The sequence below is a fragment of the Nannobrachium achirus genome (assembly GCF_963921795.1).
Source record: "Nannobrachium achirus genome assembly, chromosome: 15".
Lineage (NCBI taxonomy): Eukaryota > Metazoa > Chordata > Actinopteri > Myctophiformes > Myctophidae > Nannobrachium > Nannobrachium achirus.
The window spans coordinates 55712314-55734136 of record NC_137822.1 but is presented as its reverse complement, the minus strand read 5'-3'; the positions used below and the strand labels follow the sequence as shown (position 1 = coordinate 55734136).

Sequence of the window (21823 nt, the reverse complement as noted above, 5' to 3'; positions counted from 1 at the left end):
CAGATATAAGTGTCTGCTAAATTTCTAAATGAGATCAGCTAACACAGGGAACATGTCAGAACCCTAAAACATCCGGGACAACCATGTCCTAGCTCTGGTCGAGAGTGTGCGCTGCTCAACCCATTTTCAGTATTGGCTACAGCACAAACTATTAGAATAACGGTTTCAATTTCAGGTGGACTACACACTAAAAAGGCATACAGCAGGCAACGAAGTATCAGGTTGTGAATAAAAACAATATATAACATCATGAGCTTTTTGGTTTCATCCTTGCAATCTGTCATGAAAATATGCATTTACCGGTAATATATTATTTGCTAGAGTAGAGCAGTGGTTCTTAACCTTCACAAGCCGTGACCTCTGGCGTCCCTGCAACATAATCATATTTGAACTGGGGACCCCCCACCCTGATAAGCACTTAGACTGTAGGAGTTGAGGGATTACATTCTGCTCGATTCCGTTCCACAGATAAATATTGTGAAACTAGCCGATCTACAAGCTCAAACTCCCAGACTCAAAGGTTGAGAACCACTGGACTACAGTAATGCTCTGAAACAGAAGTACTTGCCACTGTGTTTGTTAAATTGTACTGTGTTTACTGTGTTACAAATGGCAGGTTCACACAGCACTCCATACTGTGTACATTATATTTCTTACAAGTAAAAACAGAAAAGAAGGAAAATCAAATGTATTGAATCTATTTTATTATCTATTATGACAAGGATCATAGAAATGTTCACATCTCTATGCATTTGTTATGTATAATACAATATAATGATGCCAGGGTAAGAAGACGTCGACTCTCCACTTGCGACGACTCTCCAGGACACTCCAAACGATACCGCAGTGCCTGCAGTGAGAAGAAGAAAATACTGTAACATGTTGCATTGTCTTTGTCACACACAAAGGGTTCATCGCCATGGCAGCTTATCGTGTACATCAGGGTCTGCAACCTTTTTCAAATGAAAAGCGCCATGGTTTTATTTTTTAGATAGTGTGCCATGTCAACATGAATTTTAATGACACGCCATCATAAGTGTGGACATTTTGATTGGAAGGACATAACAATCATTAGACTCTGAGCAATAAGTCACTTATCTCCCAGACTCCCTCCCCAGTCAGAGTTCATAGCTTTAATGAATGTAGAATTATATGCAGGATGTCATTTGCTGCAAATTAGGTGACTTAATTTAATTTACCATGTTTAAAATATATATTTGAAATAAAAATCCTGTCTCACACTTCTGCCAGTGTGCCAGTGATCACCCCCCCCCCCCCCCCCCCCCTGTGCCAATGTTGGCACTCGTGCCTAAGGTTGCCTAGCCCTGGTGTACATTTTTGTCATGGACATACAAATATTAAATATGACCAGAGACAGATCTGCTAGTGCTGTTGTTCTCAGTGTGTTGAGGGACCTTCAGTTGAAGATGGTTCAAATGGATCACAGGTTTATTTTCTGAGAGCAGTGGTGTAAGCAGTACTTGTAAAATGTTGAGGCTTTTGTACTTTGAATTATTTCCAGCTTTCTGTACTGGTACTTGACTCAAGCTCAAATCCAAATATAGTACTTGTACACCATTACAATCATTTGAAAACTTGAGTTACTTTGCACATAAATGATTATATTATAAAACCTAATTAATCAACTTTAGCCCTATTTTATATCCAGGCTATTTGAAAATAGACGATCTACAAGCTCACAATGTGTTGATGCGATGTGTTGTGAGTTTGTGGATCTGCCATTTTCAAACATTTTGTACTTTTAAAGTATATTTTGATGCAAATACTTTAGTACTTTTACTTCTTACAGAACGTTTTCTATATTGCAGTATTGATAGCCTACTTTTACTCAAGTATCTTAGTCCTTTTTCCATCTCTGTCAGAGTGTACAAATGGGACCAAATAGACCCATAGGAGGTACTGGAAAATAAAAGTTTTGAGAGCCACTGTACTAGTGGACTCCTAATGTGAAATACATAGTAAAATCAGTGCCATCATACATATTTTAAAGTAAACTTAGGCCTACAGACTTTACATTCTGTAATTGGGATTAATATAGGAATGTGCATGCCAGGACACAATGATGATGACACTCACATACACAAATAAGTTATACATGAATGAAACATACCATTGGGTCTCGGTTGTCTCTTCCAGTTCAACTTGGGGATCCTAGCAGCATGGAGCAGTAGTCACAACAAACGGGCAGAATAACTTGGGTGCAGAGAATGGTCCTACGACAGTGTGTATGATGTTAGCTTAGTGGAGTCCCAGCTGGCAGAGAGACGCCTCGTCTTTTCTCTCTGGTTCACGTCGCTGCTTTTTTTTTCTTTCTTCCTTCTTCTAATGTAATGCATAGCCTACTCCAGTTCATATAAAAAGTAGTTCTACCGAAGATTCTGCCAGCAAGTCCCTATGTCAGTAGAAAACATGTCTGAAACAAGTAACAACCATACTGTTGTTGCTAACTAGCGTTAACGCTACGGCAACCACACCGGGTCAAACCTACTGTAGTTTCTGCAGCTACAACGGCCTCCCACCACGTACGTCATAGCCAGGCGTTTCATTGGCCGAATCAGTCTATGACGTACGTGGTAGGAAGGCCCCCTACTGTCCACAGAACAGTAATGTAAGGAAATAGACGTGTTTTAGCATCAACGTAGTTGACTAAAAGAACACAGACTTGGTTGAAAACCGGCGAACCACTCCTTTAAGTACAGTACTTGTAAAGTAAATGTAGACTACTAGTTACTTTACACCACTGCTACACACTCTCTGTGTGTGCATAACAGCAAAGTTTAGTCAAAAATGTTTGTTGCCTAATGACAGTGGTGTTGATGCATCCCTCGTTATTCCACATCTAACCAGTGAGTGAATGACAACCGTGTTAGCACTTAGCTCTCATTAGCATGCGACAAGTAAGCCTACTATTGCCCAACAGCGGTAAACTACATGATTCAAACCCGTCGCTGAGGCACTGCTTTTATCCCCACAGCCCAAATCTTCTAATTGTACACACCAGTAGCAAATATGCTAACGAGGGCAAAGACGTAGCCAGCTCAGAATCGACCCCTCAGAATCAGGGGTGCTCAGCGCGACGAGGCAGCTGCCCGACTGACTGACGGACTGACTGACTGGATGAATGAGAGAGGGGAGGGGGAGAAACTAGACATATACATCTCCTTCCAACCGTATGTAAGCGAGAGAAGTTAGAACGCTATGCTTCACATGAGCGCTACATTGTTGTGGGGGAAAAAAATCTTAAAAAAAAAAAAAAAAAATCTTAAAAAAAAAAAAAAAAAAAAAAAAGGAAAATCATACAGTGGCGGCCGGATTTGAAGCAGCGGCTGCTTAATGCATGTAGGGGAAACACTGCGTTGTACATGGTAGATATGACACATAACCTAAATATACAAAGAAATTACTGACATATTTGACAACGTACTACTTAAAACATAATTTTGATAGTGGAAATAGCCGAGCGATTGAGCTTGTAGATCTGCTATTTCCACATTTTTCAACATTCACGATTATGACGATTATGACAAAATAATTGCGATAATGTCAAATAATCACGATTAGACGATTATGTAATAATTATGACAGCCCTAGTTACAGTCCTCAAATTGCTCAGTGGGCTAGGTCTGAGGTTATTAAAGTCCTTGTTGAATTGCTTCATTTCAGACCAGTGTGTGGAGTCCAGACTGCAGGTGAAGATGAACTCTCCAGACTCAGCCAGGGACATTTCTATTAAACAGGAAGAACCTGAAGACCACCAACACTTCAGTAAGTTTAACCACTTGAACCCTAGCATCCCTATGCAGGGGGACCATGTGCTGAAAACAGCCGATATACTAGCTCACGACTTGTCAAGTATTATGTTTTAATATTATTTTATAATTTCATGATTGAAATTAAATATTCGCTGTAAAAGTGTGGTTGCTTAAACTTGTTTTGCATTTATATACATTTATTTGTGAATTAATTTTCTCCATTGACTTTAATTAAAAAATAAACTTTTTCTAAATATGGATATGGCTGACATCATAGGTGTCTGACATCATCATAGTCCACAGGAGACTGACTCAGTATATCCATATATGGGCTTTCCAAGATATGGGCTTAATATTGATGACACAGAGATCTCCATATATTCATTTATTAGTGAATTAATTTTCCCCATTGACTTGAATGGGGAAAATTCAACTGGTAAGACAAAATTCATTTGCGAAATTAGCATCACTGCAACCACACTTGCAAATTGCATCCTTCTAATATGTATTTTGTAAGTCTGTCAAATTATTAAAAATTTAATCAGATTAATCACAGCTTATAACATGTACAAAATATGCCATTTCTTTCAGTATATTGTTATTTATGCATGTAGCATTGTTTTTTTTTTACCATTTATTGTGTATCAGTAAAAGACAATATGTATAAAACACTGGCTTACAGTATTGGAAACTAAAGACATGAATTAAATAAATTAAGATATGTTGACAATAGCCATGTTTCCATAAACTTATTCGAATTAGGGAAGCGAATTATCAGAAATACGCATTAAGACAAAGCGAATTTAGCATGTTTCCATTTGCGGGTGTCATTCGAATTAGCGACGGTCGCAAGAGTTGATCGGGCTGATTTTTTTCTGACCGAACCTGAGCACTGTCTGCACCGTCTGCACCTCTGACTGCTGTGACTCGGTCGCTGTCTAGTAGTGGGAAGAAGGGGTTATCAGTCATCATCATGGCCCCAAATAACTTTTAAATATATTACAATTGGCGACGAGTCGCTTACGAAATTGGCAAAAGTTCCTCTCAATACATAAAGCTACCGGTTCACTGGGAAAACCGCGGTTGCGTCGCTGTACAGTGCTCATCCTGCAAGTTTCAGCGTCCTCTGGAAGGTGGCCGATCTGCAAGCTCACAACGCAGTGCGGAGACATGGATACGAGCTGCTGTGAGCTTGTAGATTGGGCACTTCAGGCACGCAACACCGTGTGATGAGGAAGGGTTTGCCACCGATGGCTTGACTCCGGGAGGTGAAAACGGAAGGAATTTACACACGGTCCGTGTCACTCCGTGTGTAACAAACAACCGCTTCCTTTTGTGGGCTAACGCTATACCATGGACGTAAGGCAGCAGGGGAAATGGACCTAGAACGTCATAATCTATTCGCATTTATTGTCTGACCTGTTTCCATTCACTTATGCGGATTTAGTTTATTCGATAAAGGCTCAAAATCCTCCTCCTCCAAGCGGATAACCTTTTTTGCGGATAATGGAAGTGTTTCCATAAAAATGTTTGCGAATAAACCGTTAATGCGCAAAAAGTGGCTTTATGGAAACGCCACTAATGCCTCTGAATATTGGCTTGCAGTTATTGCACATAGCCAAAATGCAATAATATTAGGCTTGTCATTCAGGATGGAATATAAAGTTGCCCTTTTGATGGGAAGTGGGAAGTAATTTAACTTTAGCACGAGGGGTAGTCAATCACTTGATATCTAGGCTAAAGAGAAAACATTCAGTTGACATTGACACACATGCACAAGACTGACAGAAGACAAATGTTACAGCTGCCATTAATTAGTGCTGTTGATTGCCTATGTGGTAAAATCAGGGTCAAATGCGCATCTCTCAATGAGCCATCGTTAATCTGCTAATCAGTCTGTGTTGAAAACGCATCCACCGCGACCACTACTCTAACCCAAGCAAGCTGGATGGTTTTGATTGATTGATTAATTTATTAGACAAAAATAGAGAACAGTACAAGTATAGTCAATACAATTGAAATGTAGTACAGTACAAGTACAGTTAAACACCCTGCCTAAAAGGATCATCCGAAATAAGACTTTTCACAGTCTTTTTAACGATGGAAGCCCTCTGTATTCAATTCATGGACATAATAAATAGCAAGCAAAAACACTATGTACCGGATATGAGAAACAAAGGGGTGGGGCTAAGGTATGGGGGGCAGTGCTCACTTCTCGCTTGTCTATGGGAGAAGTGATAACTACCTCCTTCTCTGGCCTCCGGAAAGGTGAGTTTTCAGGGCAGTTTTGAAGGATGCCAGCGAGCTACATGTTTTAAGAGGAATTCCACACCTGGGTGGCAGTGATGTTGAAGGAGAATTTACCCGTATATTTGTCTTATGGGTCAATTTGAGATGCAACACAGATAGTAGTAGTCCAAGACATGGTTTTAACAACTTCACTTTGATACGGCAGCTTAGCGTCTTTCTGTCTCTCTCTCTCTCTCCTGCTCTGCAGACTCAGACGGTCTGTGCGAAGGGGGAGCAGAGTTATACTTCTAAATAGCATGGGGGGGGGGGGGGCATTCTGCTTATAAAATAATTACCGCTGTTAATGTGATAATTTTGACAGCTTTAGTATTTAGTTAAAAAAAATCCTCCTAAAAGGTAGTGTGGCGTTGATGCAAGCGGTGCCAACTAAGCATTATGACGCTTCGGTACTATTCACCATGGGCCCTTGAATATAGCATGTCTGTCCAAAATGACAGAGGAGAACAAAGGAGAGGAGATACAGGGCCCTATTGCCTTTATCCTTTATCCCTAAACACTCTTTGCCCTTTTGTACTATTTTCAGTGAGTTTATCAAATAGCTGATCTACAAGCTGAAAACGTGTCGATGTAGATCGGCCATTTGAAGTATAAAAAAATAAATAAAAAAAATGTAAAAAAATAGCAAAGAAGTTTAAGGACGAAAGGCATGGACGAAAATATAGGTCACAGTCTTTTCCCCCAAAGGAATAAACAGGAAGTAAACATGGAGGTAATCTTGTGATCGCGTGATTCCTAAACCCACCAGGATTGAGTTAAGACCCGCCTCGCGGAAACGCGAGGACTTCCAGGAGTGGCTGAAATCCCTGCCTGACACATGGAGGATGGATAAAGTCAGAGGCATGAAGACTTGTACTTGAGAAAAGCCTGCATTTGCACAATGCACAACTATTAATTTCTCACTACAGTGCTCAAAATAAACTGTGCTAAAAAAAACTTGAAACTGACTGTGCTTAATAAAGGGAAAACTTTGTAACTTTGCTAAAGAGAAAAACGTAAGCTATTAATTCGTCACTACTGTGCTCAAAATAAAAACTCTTACTGATTATCAGTTAAATTGTTATGGTTTGGATATGGCTTTGGCCTATTATGCTGCGTGTATTATTGTAATGGATCAGTAGGTAGTAGGTACTTTGCACTTGAGCGAGCAGCACTAACGTTCTCATGGGCACTTTCATACTTAAGATTATCGAGCGGAGGCGGGTCTTAACTCAATCCTGGTGGGTTTGGGAATCACGCCTTGTGATCATGTATGCTCTTGGTTCTCTGTGCTCATATGTTAGCAAAGAGCGCCATCTAGCATAAACTCTGAAGAAACAAAACACACACTTGAAAAGAGGTTTTTGGCAGTAAATGAGCTAAGCAGATGATACCTCATTTTGTACACGGAGGATAGACATGTTTGTTTACACTTATAGGGATAGTTCACCCCAAAAATGTATTTTTATATATCGATTACTCACACCGTGGAGATTTGAATTATTAGATATTTATTTATTTATTTTCTTCTTCTCCTAGACATCCTGCACATGGTTGTGTGTAAAGAGGAGGTTTCTCCTGAACAGGAGAGGAGCTCCAGTCTGATCCAGGAGGAACCAGAGCCTCCACACATTAAAGAGGAACAGGAGGAACCAGAGCCTCCACACATTAAAGAGGAACAGGAGGAACCAGAGCCTCCACACATTAAAGAGGAACAGGAGGAACCAGAGCCTCCACACATTAAAGAGGAACAGGAGGAACCAGAGCCTCCACACATTAAAGAGGAACAGGAGGAACCAGAGCCTCCACACATTAAAGAGGAACAGAAGGAACCAGAGCCTCCACACATTAAAGAGGAACAGGAGGAACCCGGGCCTTCACACTTTAAGGAGGAACAGGAGGAGCTACTTCAAGGACCAGAGGAGCCTGATCGGTCAACATCGACATTACTAGCAATGAAAAGTGAAAACGATGATGAAGACATCTCTTCACACCGTGCTGGAGTTGAAGTCGAGCTTGAATCTGACTCTGAAGTCACTGAAGACAGTGAGGACTGGGAGGAGACCATCGGAGGTGAGTCAGTGTTAAACACAGGGATAGGACTGAAGCCTCTTTCATAGTCCAAGGTGAAGAGCAATCACCTCACCGCGGTGTAGTTTTCTAGCCATCACCTAAAAATGTATAACAAAGCCTAGGTGATAGCTAGAAAACTACACTGCGCTGAGCTCTTCGCCTTGGACTATGATAGAGGCTTTTACAGTACATGTGGGGAAAAGAAACTGGGAGTGGGAATAAAAGAAAAATACAATTAAATCAGAAAAAATGACAGGGAAGCCGTAATTGCTCCTCATTTTATAATTAACAGTTTTAACCTGCCTCTCCCCGCCTCTCTCTCTCTCTCAGGAGACACTGGTCAGAAACTTTTCCACTGTAAACATTGTGACAAGAGTTTCAAAGATTCCTCTAACCTGAGGTGCCACCAGCGTGTTCACACTGGAGAAAAACCTTTCCACTGTAAACATTGTGACAAGAGTTTCAATCAGTCCTCTAACCTGAAGAGCCACCTGCGTGTCCACACTGGTGAAAAACCTTTTCCTTGTAAACATTGTGACAAGAGTTTCAATCAGATATCAAGCCTGAAGACCCACCAGCTTGTCCACACTGGTGAAAAACCTTTTCACTGTAAACATTGTGACAAGAGTTTCAGTATGTCATGTCAGCTGAAGAGACATCAGCATATCCACACTGGAGAAAAACCTTTTCACTGTAAACATTGTGACAAGAGTTTCAGTATGTCATGTCACCTGAAGAGACACCAGCATATCCACACTGGAGAAAAACCTTTCCCTTGTAAACTTTGTGACAAGAGTTTCAGTCATTCATGTAACCTGAAGACCCACCTGCGTGTCCACACTGGTGAAAAACCTTTTCCTTGTGAACATTGTGACAAGAGTTTCAATCAGTTATCAAGCCTGAGGATCCACCAGAGTGTTCACACTGCTGAAAAACCTTTTCACTGTAAACATTGTGACAAGAGTTTCAGTCTGTCACGTTACCTGAAAATACACCAGCGTATCCACACTGGAGAAAAACCTTTTCACTGTAAACATTGTGATAAGAGTTTCAGTCAGTCCTCTAGCTTGAGGAGACACCAGCACGTTCACACTGGAGAAACCCCTTTTTGATGTCACCAGTGTAACAGGTTTTTCAGAGTGTCAAGTAGTCTGAAGGAACATCAGTATATCCACAGTCCCCTGGAGGGGGGGAAAATCCAGTCTACACATTGTGACACGAGTTTCAGTTGTAGTAATATAAAACAACACCAGTTTATTCACACCAAGGGGGGAAAAACATTTTACCATAAAATATCTCAGTGGGAGGATCACTTTAAACAGCCTGTATGATGTTAGGGAGGTGGATGGGAAAGCAGAAGTATTATGGATATTCATACTGATCCTGTCAGAGGCCTCCGTAGCCCTTCATTTCCTCCTTAATTTCTTCAATTTGTTTTAAGTGTCATATATGCATCTTTTATATAGTTTACAGTGTTTCACATAATGTATTGAAATGAATAAAACTCATTATTCTGTGTATTTGTTCCATTATTATTGTTTAGTGTGGTTGCAATTAACTAATGATGAAGAATAGCACGGCTCATTTAACACTTTTTGTGTAACCCTTTTCTATAACCCCAAAAGTCCATTAAGTTCAATGGACATTTCCTGTCCCTTTTCTGATTGGTCAAGCTTCACATGACATTTTTTTCCTCAGTGGATTCCTTGCGACTCGCTTCAGTGGAACCACAATTGCTATTTCCCAGAATTGCACAGATATTATCATTATTCAACTCTTATGTTATGGATGTGAGTGTGCAGTGGAGTGGGTGTTGGAGAAGATTGGAGGAGACTACTTAAGGCCTTCAAACACATGTGGTCTCTGGCAGCACTGGTGTTCACTGTTTGGTGTTATTTAGTTATGTCCTGTTACGGTTTTTGCATTAATTAATGAGACTTCAAGTTAAACTGCTTACGGCCACGGAAGCCTGCTTTTTGTATTCGTCCTATTTTGGTAGTTTATAGTAGAGCAGGTAAGCATTAGGGTTTTGTTGCGACCGTAGGTCGCAGTTACTTGCACACTATCCAAACCTCCACCGGCTGTCCCTCCGTCACTCCCTCCGTCACTCTGTCACACGTCACACGTCACACTTTTGCCCTGCTCATATCTCTGCAACCGTTGCCCCGATCCATGCCAGATTTGGCACACACACTCCTTGCCTGCCAAACTACAACCTCCAAGGACCCCCGGAGTTTCGGGGACCCCCAGGTCCCTGGGGGACCCCCAGGTGTAAAAAATTACCAAATGTGCAAAAATGACCAAATGACCACCCCAACGGGGCTGCTCTCTCTGTGTCACACACACACACACACACACACACACACACACACACACACACACACACACACACACACACACACACACACTCTCTCTCTCTCTCTCAAACATAATGTGTGACCTGCCAAGTGGCAAGGAATGTTGCCACTGTCCTCTCTCTCTCTCACACACACACACACACACACACACACACACACACACACACACACACACACACACACACACCCCTTCACACCAGGGAGTCCAGGAAGGATGAGCCTCCATGCTTAAATAAACAGACCTGGGTCCACTATCAAGATCTGCCTGTGGGTGTGTCTACTTTTAGCAGGAGAGCTTGCATCTTGCATGCTAGTATTGGCATTTCTCCCAAACTCAATGAAGACAACACACAAGATTTGAAGACTTCTAGAAGAAATGAGACTTTTGCAAGAACATACCACAAAGGTTAGTTTTTACTTAACTCTTTGTTTTAAGGTGCATATGCATCTGCTTTGCATATGCATCTGCTTCTATTTCAAGTATTTTATAGCCTTTTTGAACAGAAAAAAGTACTGTTTTTAGTGTCCCATCTAGCGCCACCATCTGGCTGATTTTTAAAAAACACATTTTTGGACACTGCTCCTACAGAATTTGCCCTAAAATCACACACACCACTACACAGTATCTCTACAGTCACCCTGCTCCTACAGATTTTGCCCTAAAATCATGCACACCAGTACACAGTATCTCTACAGTCATGTAATCACAACGCATCTGTCCCATCTAGCGCCACCATCAGGACGATTTTGCACAAACTACTTTTTAGCCTATTTATGGAGATAAGCGACCAACGGTCGCTTATCTCCCGATTAGGGAGTCTTACTGGTTGTAACTTTATTTTGTGTTTGTCAGGTTAGTGTTTAAATGTCAAGGTCAGTATTAGTATGTTTTGTTTATTTCCCTAGGTTGCTCCGTGTGTCTTATGATTTTGTAGTGTCTTCAATTCAAATTCTTGTAAATATATTCTTTATCTTAAGTTTTATGAATAAAAACGGGTTTCACTCCCAATTTATGTTGCATCCCCTTTTTCCCCTAGACGGGGACGTAACATCTTACCCGCTCCTGTAAACCATAATGCTACAAATTAGTTAATAAATTGTAATTTTACATTTCACTTTGACACTGTCACACGGTATGATAGTAGCCATTGGCCACACTGGAAAAGAGGAATAACTTTCTCCTGATAGCAAATTTTATTCAGTCTTTTGAATAAAATGTCCCTTTTAGAAATCTCAAATATTTCAGTATTATTCTTTTAGTAGACTAAAGCTACAGTTAATTTTGTTGATAAAATGTATTTTGGAGGGCCTTGATGGGGCCTTATGCCTGATTTCATACTTGCAGACCTGCCAACCCGTACGCATTTTGCGTTTATGTAAATAGCCTACAATGAAAAGCTATTTTGCAATTTGAATAACAGGATTATATTGATGTATGTTCATTCCTGAAGTCACTGGTGACTGTTTTGCGAGTCTATTGTTAACTAACTCTGAGCAAGTGCAGTTAGTATATTTTATTAAAGATTTGTCAACAATATTGCCAAAGCAACATTACTGTATTGCCTGGTAATACTAGCCTCCAGACCAAATGGCATTTTTATTTAAGAGGTTGTTCTAACATCTTGCCTCCTCCTATTAGTGTAAGTCAAGACATGCAATGTGCTACATTTCTGGTGTGAAATTTTGTTAACATAACTGTAAAGGTCCCACCCAAAAAGGTGCATGGAACCCCCCAAAATATACGCTGTTTTGTGCGGGAAAACAACAAAAATTGCTCCGCGGGCGCTGCGGGCGCATGAGTACTCAAAAAAATTTGCCAGGGTTGGCAGGTCTGTACTTGGTTGCATGCTGAAAACATACATTTCTACATACTGTATGTATTTTAGTTCTACTGGATCTCTTCTCCACTAGGCCCTCCCTAACCTTTTTTGGGGAGCTTTTATTTTATAGGAAAGTATACTGACAAGAAATTTCTGGAGAGATGGGGATTGGGGAGTGCCAGGCGGCAAAGGTCGTCCGGATCGGGAATCGAACCGGCGACGCCGTCAGGCATCAATCCCTATGTGGTAATGCCTAAGTGGTATGCGCCAGGACCAGTAGGCCAGCGGGCGCCCACTTGGCTAGTTTCTTTATTTGCTGACATATTTGTCAACATATTTAGTCTCAGTTTTACTTATCATAGCTTAGTTTTTGTTTAGTTTTTGTCAGTGAAAACAGGTAGTGGACACACCAAACCTTTGAATATATCTTTTTAATAACGAACATTTGCCTCTGGGGGGTTCCTGGAACGACAAATAGCCTACATATAATTGTGGGGGTCCTTGACATGTAAAGGTTTGGGAACCACTGATTTAGAAGAACGATTATAGAAGACTTTTATATAGCCTAATCTGGTCAACATAGGCCTATTCAAGGACAAAAATAGCTGCTATACAAGCTTGCAGAGTGAGCTTATATCTATTTTTCAATAGCTAAAGCATAAAATAATAGTTAATGTAATAATGCATATGATGAGTATTTCCAATTCTAAATATTTTTACTTCTACTCCACAACATCTTGGAGGCAAATGTCGTATTGTTTTACTCCACTGCAAGTAACTTTGGTTATAGTTACTTTGTAGAGACCACTTCAGGCTTAGGCCTATGTATACTTGTCGATCTACACGCTCACAAGCTTGTGGTCATCGCAGCAGGCCCCCAGCACAGACCCCCTAGCCGCAAAGTTTACGTTCAGTCAGGGGCGAGGGGCTGGATGAGTGCTGGACTGAATATATCAAAACTTCCTTTGGGAAACACAAACATCATGGGGCACACAATTGGCAGGTGGTGCGATTAATTACCCCATGCTAATCACAAAGCATCTGTCAATTGTGTGCCCAATACATCGTGATTCCCAAACACACGTGTGTTCTCAAAGGAAGTTATGTTCATTATGTTCAGTCCAGCAGTCATGCAGGTCCGGCCCTGTCACTGACAGAGAATGTCATCCGTGTGAATCTTGTGGAAAGGTGGAGATATTTGACCAATTAAATGCATGTTTTCTGCCAGAACTTTCAAAGGGATATGAAACTAGAGGACAATATCTGTATCCAATTCTGAGGAATTATTATTTACTAGCTCTTACCCGTTCAAAGATATGAGCTCCAAAATGATGTGCAGTGTGTGGGTTATGAGATGTGCACTGTGCATACCGTATATGAGGGATGGAAAGTAACTTTAACTGGTGCTTGCATGATAATATGTAGGAGCATCAATGTAAGAAATACCCGTTTCGTTTAATGGCTACCACCCCCCCCCCCCCCCCCCCCCCCCAGCCCTCCCGCCCAGCCACTGGGGAGAAACGCTGTTTCAGACAGACAGACAGACACTCACTCACTCACTCACTCACTCAGACATTCGCAAAATTATAGTATAGATATGTAGGCCTATATTGTTATTTGGTGAATACACAAGTAGTGCGCACCGCTTCATTGCCGTGGAGATTATCTGCTAAACACCGCGCAATAGGACCGATCTATGGCTGCGTATTTGAAATATCACGAACGTGTATATGTAGGCCTATGTAAGATCACAGCCATTCTAGGGCTAAAACCGACCAGACGAAGAGGTGAAACCAGCCAAGTTCGATGGCTCTGTTATCACTACCTGCAGGTCTGTCTGTCTGTCTCTCTGTGTCTCCCAAGATGTGGAACAAACCACCCACCACCTCCCCATTGCAGTTTTCCAAATGTCCAACCATAGACTGTATAAACGATATGGACAAAGCGAAGCCATTGGTTTCTATGCAGCGCAAATGACACAATATGGGTCCTTGGCATGGGTGTTGCCAGATTGAAATGCAAACGGGGGAGGCTATTGGCTGCCAACGGTCACATGCAACCGCAGGGATACATGGGAGAATGTGGTCGGAGCCTCCCGAAATTCAGCACACGATGAAGAACACAGCCGGCTGGTATCAGTTTAGTTGGTCACGCCCCCCGCAACTTTATCATCAATTTTAACATAAATGGGACCTTATTTTCACAAAACGCATATCATCGTGATTGAAAGGCAATTTTCAACTAGCGATAGGAACCATAAAGTATTCATGAAAATGTTAATTAATGTTAGAACACGAAAGGGGAAAATGAATGGGATCCAAAGGAGAACAATTCGTTTTGCAACCGGCCAGGGGGAAAACAGCGCAACTAGCGGCCAATCATAGGAAGTTTTAGTTCCGTATTGGGCTCATTTTAAATCGGCGGAACTCTCCCCCTGTGTCCAACGTAATCTGAAGACTCATCTCTTCAGATTCCACCTCAACCTGTAGCACTTGGCCTAACCTTGACGACAATCTTAAAAACAAAGGTTAAAATGTTATATGAAAGCAGGTTATTTAGACCAGTGGTACCCACACTTTTTAGCTTGTGACCCAAAAGTGCTTTGTGCCGTGTTGTGATCTTGTAGATCGGTTATTTTCACTACTTCTTAAACATTTGTTTCCTAATTCATGGAATGTATTAGATTTATTATTTATGTATAATAAAATAAGGAAAATCATAGATTTATTTTATTATTGATGAAAAGGCTTTTTGGGGAATGTTTTTGTGTTTTGAAATAATAATTAAAAACTAAGGAAGAAAAACGAATGGGCAGGCCTATGTGCGTGTGACCCACTGTTTGGGAACTAGTGGCCTTTACTGCAAGTACTTCAGTTAACTCAAGTACTTTAACTTGCAGTTGAGTAGCCTATATTTGTGATAATGTGAAGTAGATGATAGAGCATTAGCCTACTTATGCTGGATACTGAGGTAGTGGGCTCAGTCCCTGTAAACTCTGAAATACATTTATGTACTAATTTGACTACATCATCTTAGATGAATGACTGTAAGTAACAGACATGTTTTATCTTGCAGTCAAAACATGATGAGCCTGAAATGATTATCCTTTTACAATATATCTATAGAGCATCGCAGCGGAAGTGGTTTACTGGTGCGACTAAAGAAATCTCCCATTCATTTTCCCCATAGACTTCAAAGATATTTATAACAATTATGTAAAGCCTAGAACCAAGCCATTCATGATTGCAGTGAATCATGACCATACAACCTTTGATCTTATGTGAAAACATATTTTAATATTATATTATTTGATATACTACATTAAATAACTAACTTTTGATTAGCGATTTTCAAAATGTTCTTTTCATAGAAACAAGGGTTTTATGGTCATGATTCACTGCAATCATGGATGGCTTGGTTCTAGGCTTAACATACTTGTTATAAATATGTTTGTGAAAGTCTATGAGGAAGATGAACGGGATTGGTGGGACCAGTATACCACGGCCACCGCGATGCTCATACTGTATATGAAGATAGGACACTAGGACCTAGGAGCAACTGCCACTCTGTGTCTGTGTGCACACCCACTGCACAGCAAAGCAGACAGACAGGCTTGGCTAGCTTGGAGGAGCTAGTGAGTCGTCAAATGGATTGTTGGAGGAAGTACAGCTCATAAAGTCAACCTCGTCAACTATCTATCGCTATCGGTAAGTTTCATGTTTTAGAATTGGATGTGTCGTTTCAGATCATCAAAGCCCTTATGAACGAAAACTAAACTTACTTGTAGTGTAGTTTATATTCTAGGCTACAAAGCGGTCGATCATTTCCGCTTGTTTACTTCTTCAATATATATCATGTTTTGAATGTTTGAATCTAACAGAATAAAGGTAGACTAATATTTCGACGGAGTAGGCCTAAATAAATACAGTGCAGTTGATGTCACTGATCAGAGCTCACATCAAAGGCATCGCCCATTCTAGCCCTAGAATGTCTGTGATTAAAACGAATAAGTATTCGTGTTTTATAGGCTATTATCACGGAGGCGACCGCGTATTTCCTGGTGAACCTATAAGCGCAACTGTGGGGGCTTGGGAGTGTGGGGAACACGCACCACTGACTTGCTGAGGATGGAGAGGTTATATAGCTTAGCCTTTATGTATTGAGAATGAGAGGCACTCTTGCCGATTTAGTAAGAGACTCGTCGCCAATTGCAAGATATTTAAAAGTTATTTGGGGCCATGATGATGACCTTTTCTTCCCACAACTAGACTAAGGATTTATATTGTCTGTGTTATTGTTTACAACCACAATTATTCACGTGTGGCAAGATCGCCTATAACGATATATAGTACCACTGTCGTCTTTGAATACAGGAGGTGGGAATCTGGGCCAGAGATAGTGAGTAGCTAATTTGGGGGGAGAATAGTGGGCACTACTGCCTGTGAGACTGCATTCCTGTGCTGTCACAGTAGTCCGTCCGCTGTAGTTTGAAAAAAGTTTCATTGTAGCCTACCAATGTCTCGGTTTTACATGCTGTATTTATACATTTATAGTGTACCGTTTGGCTATGTTTTCTAGCATTCAGCTCAGCTATTTGACTATTTTTAAAATATATATTTTTAACACTAGGCCTACTACTATTTTGACAAATACATACACTCTTAATGTACTCTTGAAACATGCCCTCAATACTATTTTGGCAAATAAACTCTTAGTACAGAACAGAGAGTTAAATATCACTTACCAACAAGAATGGCTGTCTCACAGGCAGCACGTGAAACAACTCAGTGTTTGATGTGTGCTGAAACCACCGTGAACAAACACCATGTCGTAAATAACCGCGCGATAAAACAATATTAAAGAAACACCGTCCATGTATCACATGCAAAACACTTTCTGTGAACACGTGTGTGTGTGTGTGTGTGTGTGTGTGTGTGTGTGTGTGTGTGTGTGTGTGTGTGTGTGTGTGTGTGTGTGTGTGTGGTTTGTCAATACCATCATATGTACTGTATATATAATATGTCATAATGTAAGGTTGCAGGTTTAATGTAGGCTAATCATTCAATTGATATTTTTTATGCTTTATGTGCAGAAATGGCGTCCGCCAGCATTCTCCATTCTGAAGAGGAGTTCCTGTGTTCTATCTGTCTGGATGTGTTCACTGATCCAATCACCACTCCATGTGGACACAACTACTGCAACACCTGTATCAAAAAATACTGGGACGGTACTGATGTGTGTCAGTGTCCTCTATGTAAAGAAACCTTCTATAAGAGACCACAATTCTCTGTTAATAAAGTTCTCTCAAAGATGGCTGATCAGTTCAGGATGTCAAAGCAGCGGAAACAAACTGCCAGCCCAAACCAAGAACCTGTTAAAACACATGAAGTCTCCTGTGACGTCTGTACTGAGAACAAGCTCAAAGCCCTGAAGACCTGCCTGGTGTGTCTGATCTCCTACTGTGAGACTCACTTGGAGCCTCATCAGAGACTCACAGCGTTAAAACGACACAAACTCATTGACCCTGTAAAGAACCTGGAAGACTACATGTGTAAGAAACATGACAGACCTCTGGAGCTGTTCTGTAAGACTGACCACACGTGTGTTTGTCAGTTCTGCACTGTGTCAGATGGCTCCGACCACAAGACACATCAAGTTGTATCTCTGGAAGAGGCATATGAAGGAAAGAAGGCTGAGCTGGGAAAGACAGAGGCTGAAGTTCAGCAGATGATCCAGGAGAGACAAGTGAAGATTCAGGAGGTCAAACACTCAGTAGAGCTCAGCAAGAAAGATGCAGAAGGAGAGATAGCAGGCAGTGTGCAGGTCTTCACTGCTCTGATCAGCTGTATTGAGAGAAGCCAGGCTGAGCTCATTGATGCAATTGAAAAGAAGCAGAAAACAACAGAGAAGCAGGCTGAAGGTTTCATTAAAGAGCTTCAACAGGAAATCACTGGGTTAAAGAAGAGAAGCTCTGAGCTAAAGCAGCTCTCACACACTGAAGACCACCTCCACCTCCTCCAGAAGTTCACATCCATCAACACCCCTCCACCCACCAAGGACTGGAGAAATGTCAATGTCCATCATTCTTCATATGGGGGGACGGTGAGGACAGCCGTGGCTCAGCTGGAGAAGACACTCATTCAAGAGATGGAGACATTTCTTAAAGACCTGAGGAGGATCCAGCAATATGTAGTGGATGTAACTCTGGACCCTGATACAGCACATCCTAAACTCATCCTGTCTGAGGATGGAAAACAAGTGAAATATGGGGGCATAAAGAAGAACCTACCATACAACAAAGACAGATTCTCTGAAGAGCATGTTGTCTTGGGAAAACAAAGCTTCTCCTCTGGAATGTTTTATTATGAAGCTCAGGTTAAAGGCAATACTGAGTGGTGTTTAGGAGTGGCCAGAGAGTCCGTCAAAAGGAAAGAAGAAATCACTTGGAGGCCCGACACTGGTTACTGGTGTATATATTTGGGAAGCAGTAATAGGTACGGGGCTTCTGGTGACCGTGAACTCCTCGATGTAAGAAAGAAGCTCCAGAAAGTTGGAGTGTTTGTGGATTATGAGGAGGGTCTGGTCTCCTTTTATGACGTGGAGACCAGAGTTCATCTCTACTCTTTCACTGGATACACCTTCACTGACAAACTCCATCCGTTCTTTAGTCCATGTTGGAAAGGTGATAGTAAAAACTGTGCTCCTCTGATCATCTCTCCTGTCAATCACATAGATTAGACTCATTTATTCGTTAACCAGTAACCACTAACGTTCTTGAATGCACCATGCTGTGAGCTTGTACTGTAGTAGATCTGCTATTTTTGAAACACGGAGGAAAATATCAAATGATTTAAAAAAAAAAAAAAGTTTCTCTTCTGTTTGCCTATGATGACTTGCCTAAAATAAGACCACCAGCTAAAGTGGTTAAAATGTTATTTCCTGTACGTGATACTGTTGATATCTAGTCTACATTTATTTCTTGGTACAGTAACTTGATTGTATGTCATTCAAGTTTAAAGCAAACTCAACATTGAGTTTACGAGCTGCAATAATGCCTAACTGTTACTGTATAAGAATATTTACTTGAATGTAATGACAGAGTTAATTGAAAATAGGAATGCAATGATTGTGATGTTAATGATTAGTTATTTCATGTAGCTGCAATGTGATTCTTTAATTATTTAAGAACTCATGTATGCCTGTTAACTGCTTCAATTTAGCTCATTAGCGCAAAAATAAACTTTAAAGATTGAAAGGTATTAGTTTATTTATTCCTAGTGTGTAGCGTGTAAATATAATTTTCAGATCGGTTTTAACCCCCCCTCATTCTCAGACGATACGGAGAAGATGTTTCACGCATATGTGTGAGTCTGGCCTTATAATATTAGTTTGTTTTGGGATGTTTGGACTTGGAGCCTTGTTTTTTGGGCCTTTGAGGCGTCGCAATACTATACATGGACTCCGTAGTCATAGAGGGGCTGAATGAGTGCACTCGCTATAGTCTTTTATTGTTATTGACCAAGGGGGCGATCCTCCTGTAAAACACGAGCTTGTTGATTTCTTTGTCATTTCATCTCTGGAAAGATTAGCCTCTTCTAGGATGCAATCCAAATAGGTATTTTTAGTTTTTTCATGTTATTACATCATCACCCACTTTGACTGTGAAGAATAAATCTCCAAAGAATAAATCTTCTTTGGATCAAATCATAACCTTAGCAAGGTCGATACCTTGCTAAGGTTATGATTTGATCCAAAGAAGATTTATTCTGTTTTACCCAGGTGTATTGAAAGTTTGTTGTCACTGAGCCAGGTGCAGATCTTATCAAGTTCAGAGCTAAGGGCCTTTTCAACCTGCAATATGTCCCTGTCCAGGACAAGGAGAGCCGAGTCATCCGCAGGTTGCAGTCACAAGCAGATGCCATGTCGTTTACATATTAGGAACAATAGAGGCCCTAGTATACTTTTGAGAACATTCATACCACAGGTTCGTTGATTGATTGATTGAAGACTTTTTTTTTTAGAAGTTTGCATAGAAAAAGGTACAGTTTCATGACGGTACAGTTCACTGGTACAAGGTCAACTAAAAGGAGATCCTAGAAAAGCACTTGGCTTATTTACACAGGCAACCATTGAAGTATCTCATATAACGTTGAATGACAGACGGATAGAACACACTATGCAGTATAGTCAGAAAGAAAAAATAAATAAAAAAACAGTGCAAAAAAAATATATAGGCCTACAGTATATATACAGTAATACAAATAAGTCCTGTGAAGAGCTCTAAAGTATCAGGCAAACTGACCTACAGCTGCAAGCCATGTTATTAATCCTAGATCAGCAAGCAACGTTACAAGTCCATAAATAAGTGAGGAGAAGATGGATCAGATCCTAGCTCTACAGGTCACATACTCCCACCGTGTGTCAGTACGGTGTAACTACAGTCATGCCATTAGTCATTAACCTCCATAGATTTTTAGGTCACATTATGACACTGGTGTCTCAAAGGCGGGTCCGGGGACCACCAGGGGTCCAAATGGACCCGTGAGGGCCTGTAACTCTCAGAGTTATGTTGATTGATTGATTGATTGATTGAAGACTTTATTAGAAGTTTGCATAGGAAAAGGTACAGTTTCATGACGGTACAGTTCACTGGTACAAGGTCTACTAAAAGGAGATCCATGAAAAGACTAAGCTTATTTCCACTGGAAACCATTTAAGTATCTCATATAACATTGAATGACAGACAGATAGAACACAGTACTATGTTGAGGATTTTACAGTGTAGATTGGGGTTCCCAGGGATCAAATATGATATCAAATGCCAGTCTGTGTTCTAGATAGACTCGCCATAGGCCTACCTTTATTTTTTAAAGATTTTTTTCAAGAACTAAATACAAACTAAGCTATGATAACTAAAACTCCTTCAACCAATAAAAACAAGACTAGGCCTACAATGTTAGGGAGGAAGTCGAGGGACTAGTGGAGAAAGATTTAGTAGGCTACTGTAGAACTAATAGACAAATCACTTTTTTTTTTCATCATGTGAATTATCTACAAAAGGACTCCAATGTAAAACATAATAATAAAAAAGGCATACCTAGTGCTTTCTTTGGTTTAAATGACCTTGTATCTGAACTGTCCTGTGATGTGCTTTTCCTTTGCAAACGGCTAATAACGTATTCAGTCAGTCAGTCAATCAAAACCAGCTTTTTTGGTACTTCTGCAGGCCCGGAACTTTAGTGTAGTGTACAACCCGGACAAGATAGAGGGAAGGACGAGGACCGTTTCCGCCCCTCTCTCTCGTCCGGGTTGAAACCCCGGACGAGTTTAATATTTATAACTACTCTATGGTTGAAACAGCGTAAACAACACGAAACAACATAGCAGCGATAGAGAGAGACAACACGATACAGAGAAAGTAATCTTTACTGCCTTTAATTCAGAGCTGCGTTAAAGCATGTTTCCTACCAGGAGACGTTCTAAACAGTGGAGACTAGAATCCTTACTTTAGCGA

At 40.8% G+C, this 21823-nt stretch overlaps 1 protein-coding gene and 1 long non-coding RNA gene across 2 annotated transcripts; one reads left to right on the top strand and one right to left on the bottom strand.

Annotated features, from left to right (window-relative positions):
- Nucleotides 1-687: 687 nt before the first annotated feature.
- On the bottom strand, nt 688-2474 carry LOC308300082. The gene is made up of 2 exons (XR_013962797.1): nt 2132-2474; nt 688-850 (listed from the first exon to the last, which is right to left on the bottom strand). It is a non-coding gene; the product is annotated as an uncharacterized lncRNA (long non-coding RNA).
- Nucleotides 2475-15929: 13455 nt separating this feature from the next.
- On the top strand, nt 15930-19138 carry LOC308298872 (E3 ubiquitin-protein ligase TRIM39-like). Its single transcript, XM_080742565.1, has 2 exons — nt 15930-16016; nt 17402-19138. Exon 2 carries the CDS (start codon nt 17404-17406, stop codon nt 19045-19047), a length of 1644 nt encoding a protein of 547 aa, XP_080598691.1. The 5' UTR covers nt 15930-16016; nt 17402-17403; the 3' UTR covers nt 19048-19138.
- The last annotated feature ends 2685 nt before the right edge of the window (nt 19139-21823 follow it).

What these genes read in the sequence shown, in the direction of transcription:
- LOC308298872 (XM_080742565.1), top strand. Translation starts at nt 17,404, where the DNA reads ATGGCGTCCGCCAGCATTCTCCATTCTGAAGAGGAGTTCCTGTGTTCT.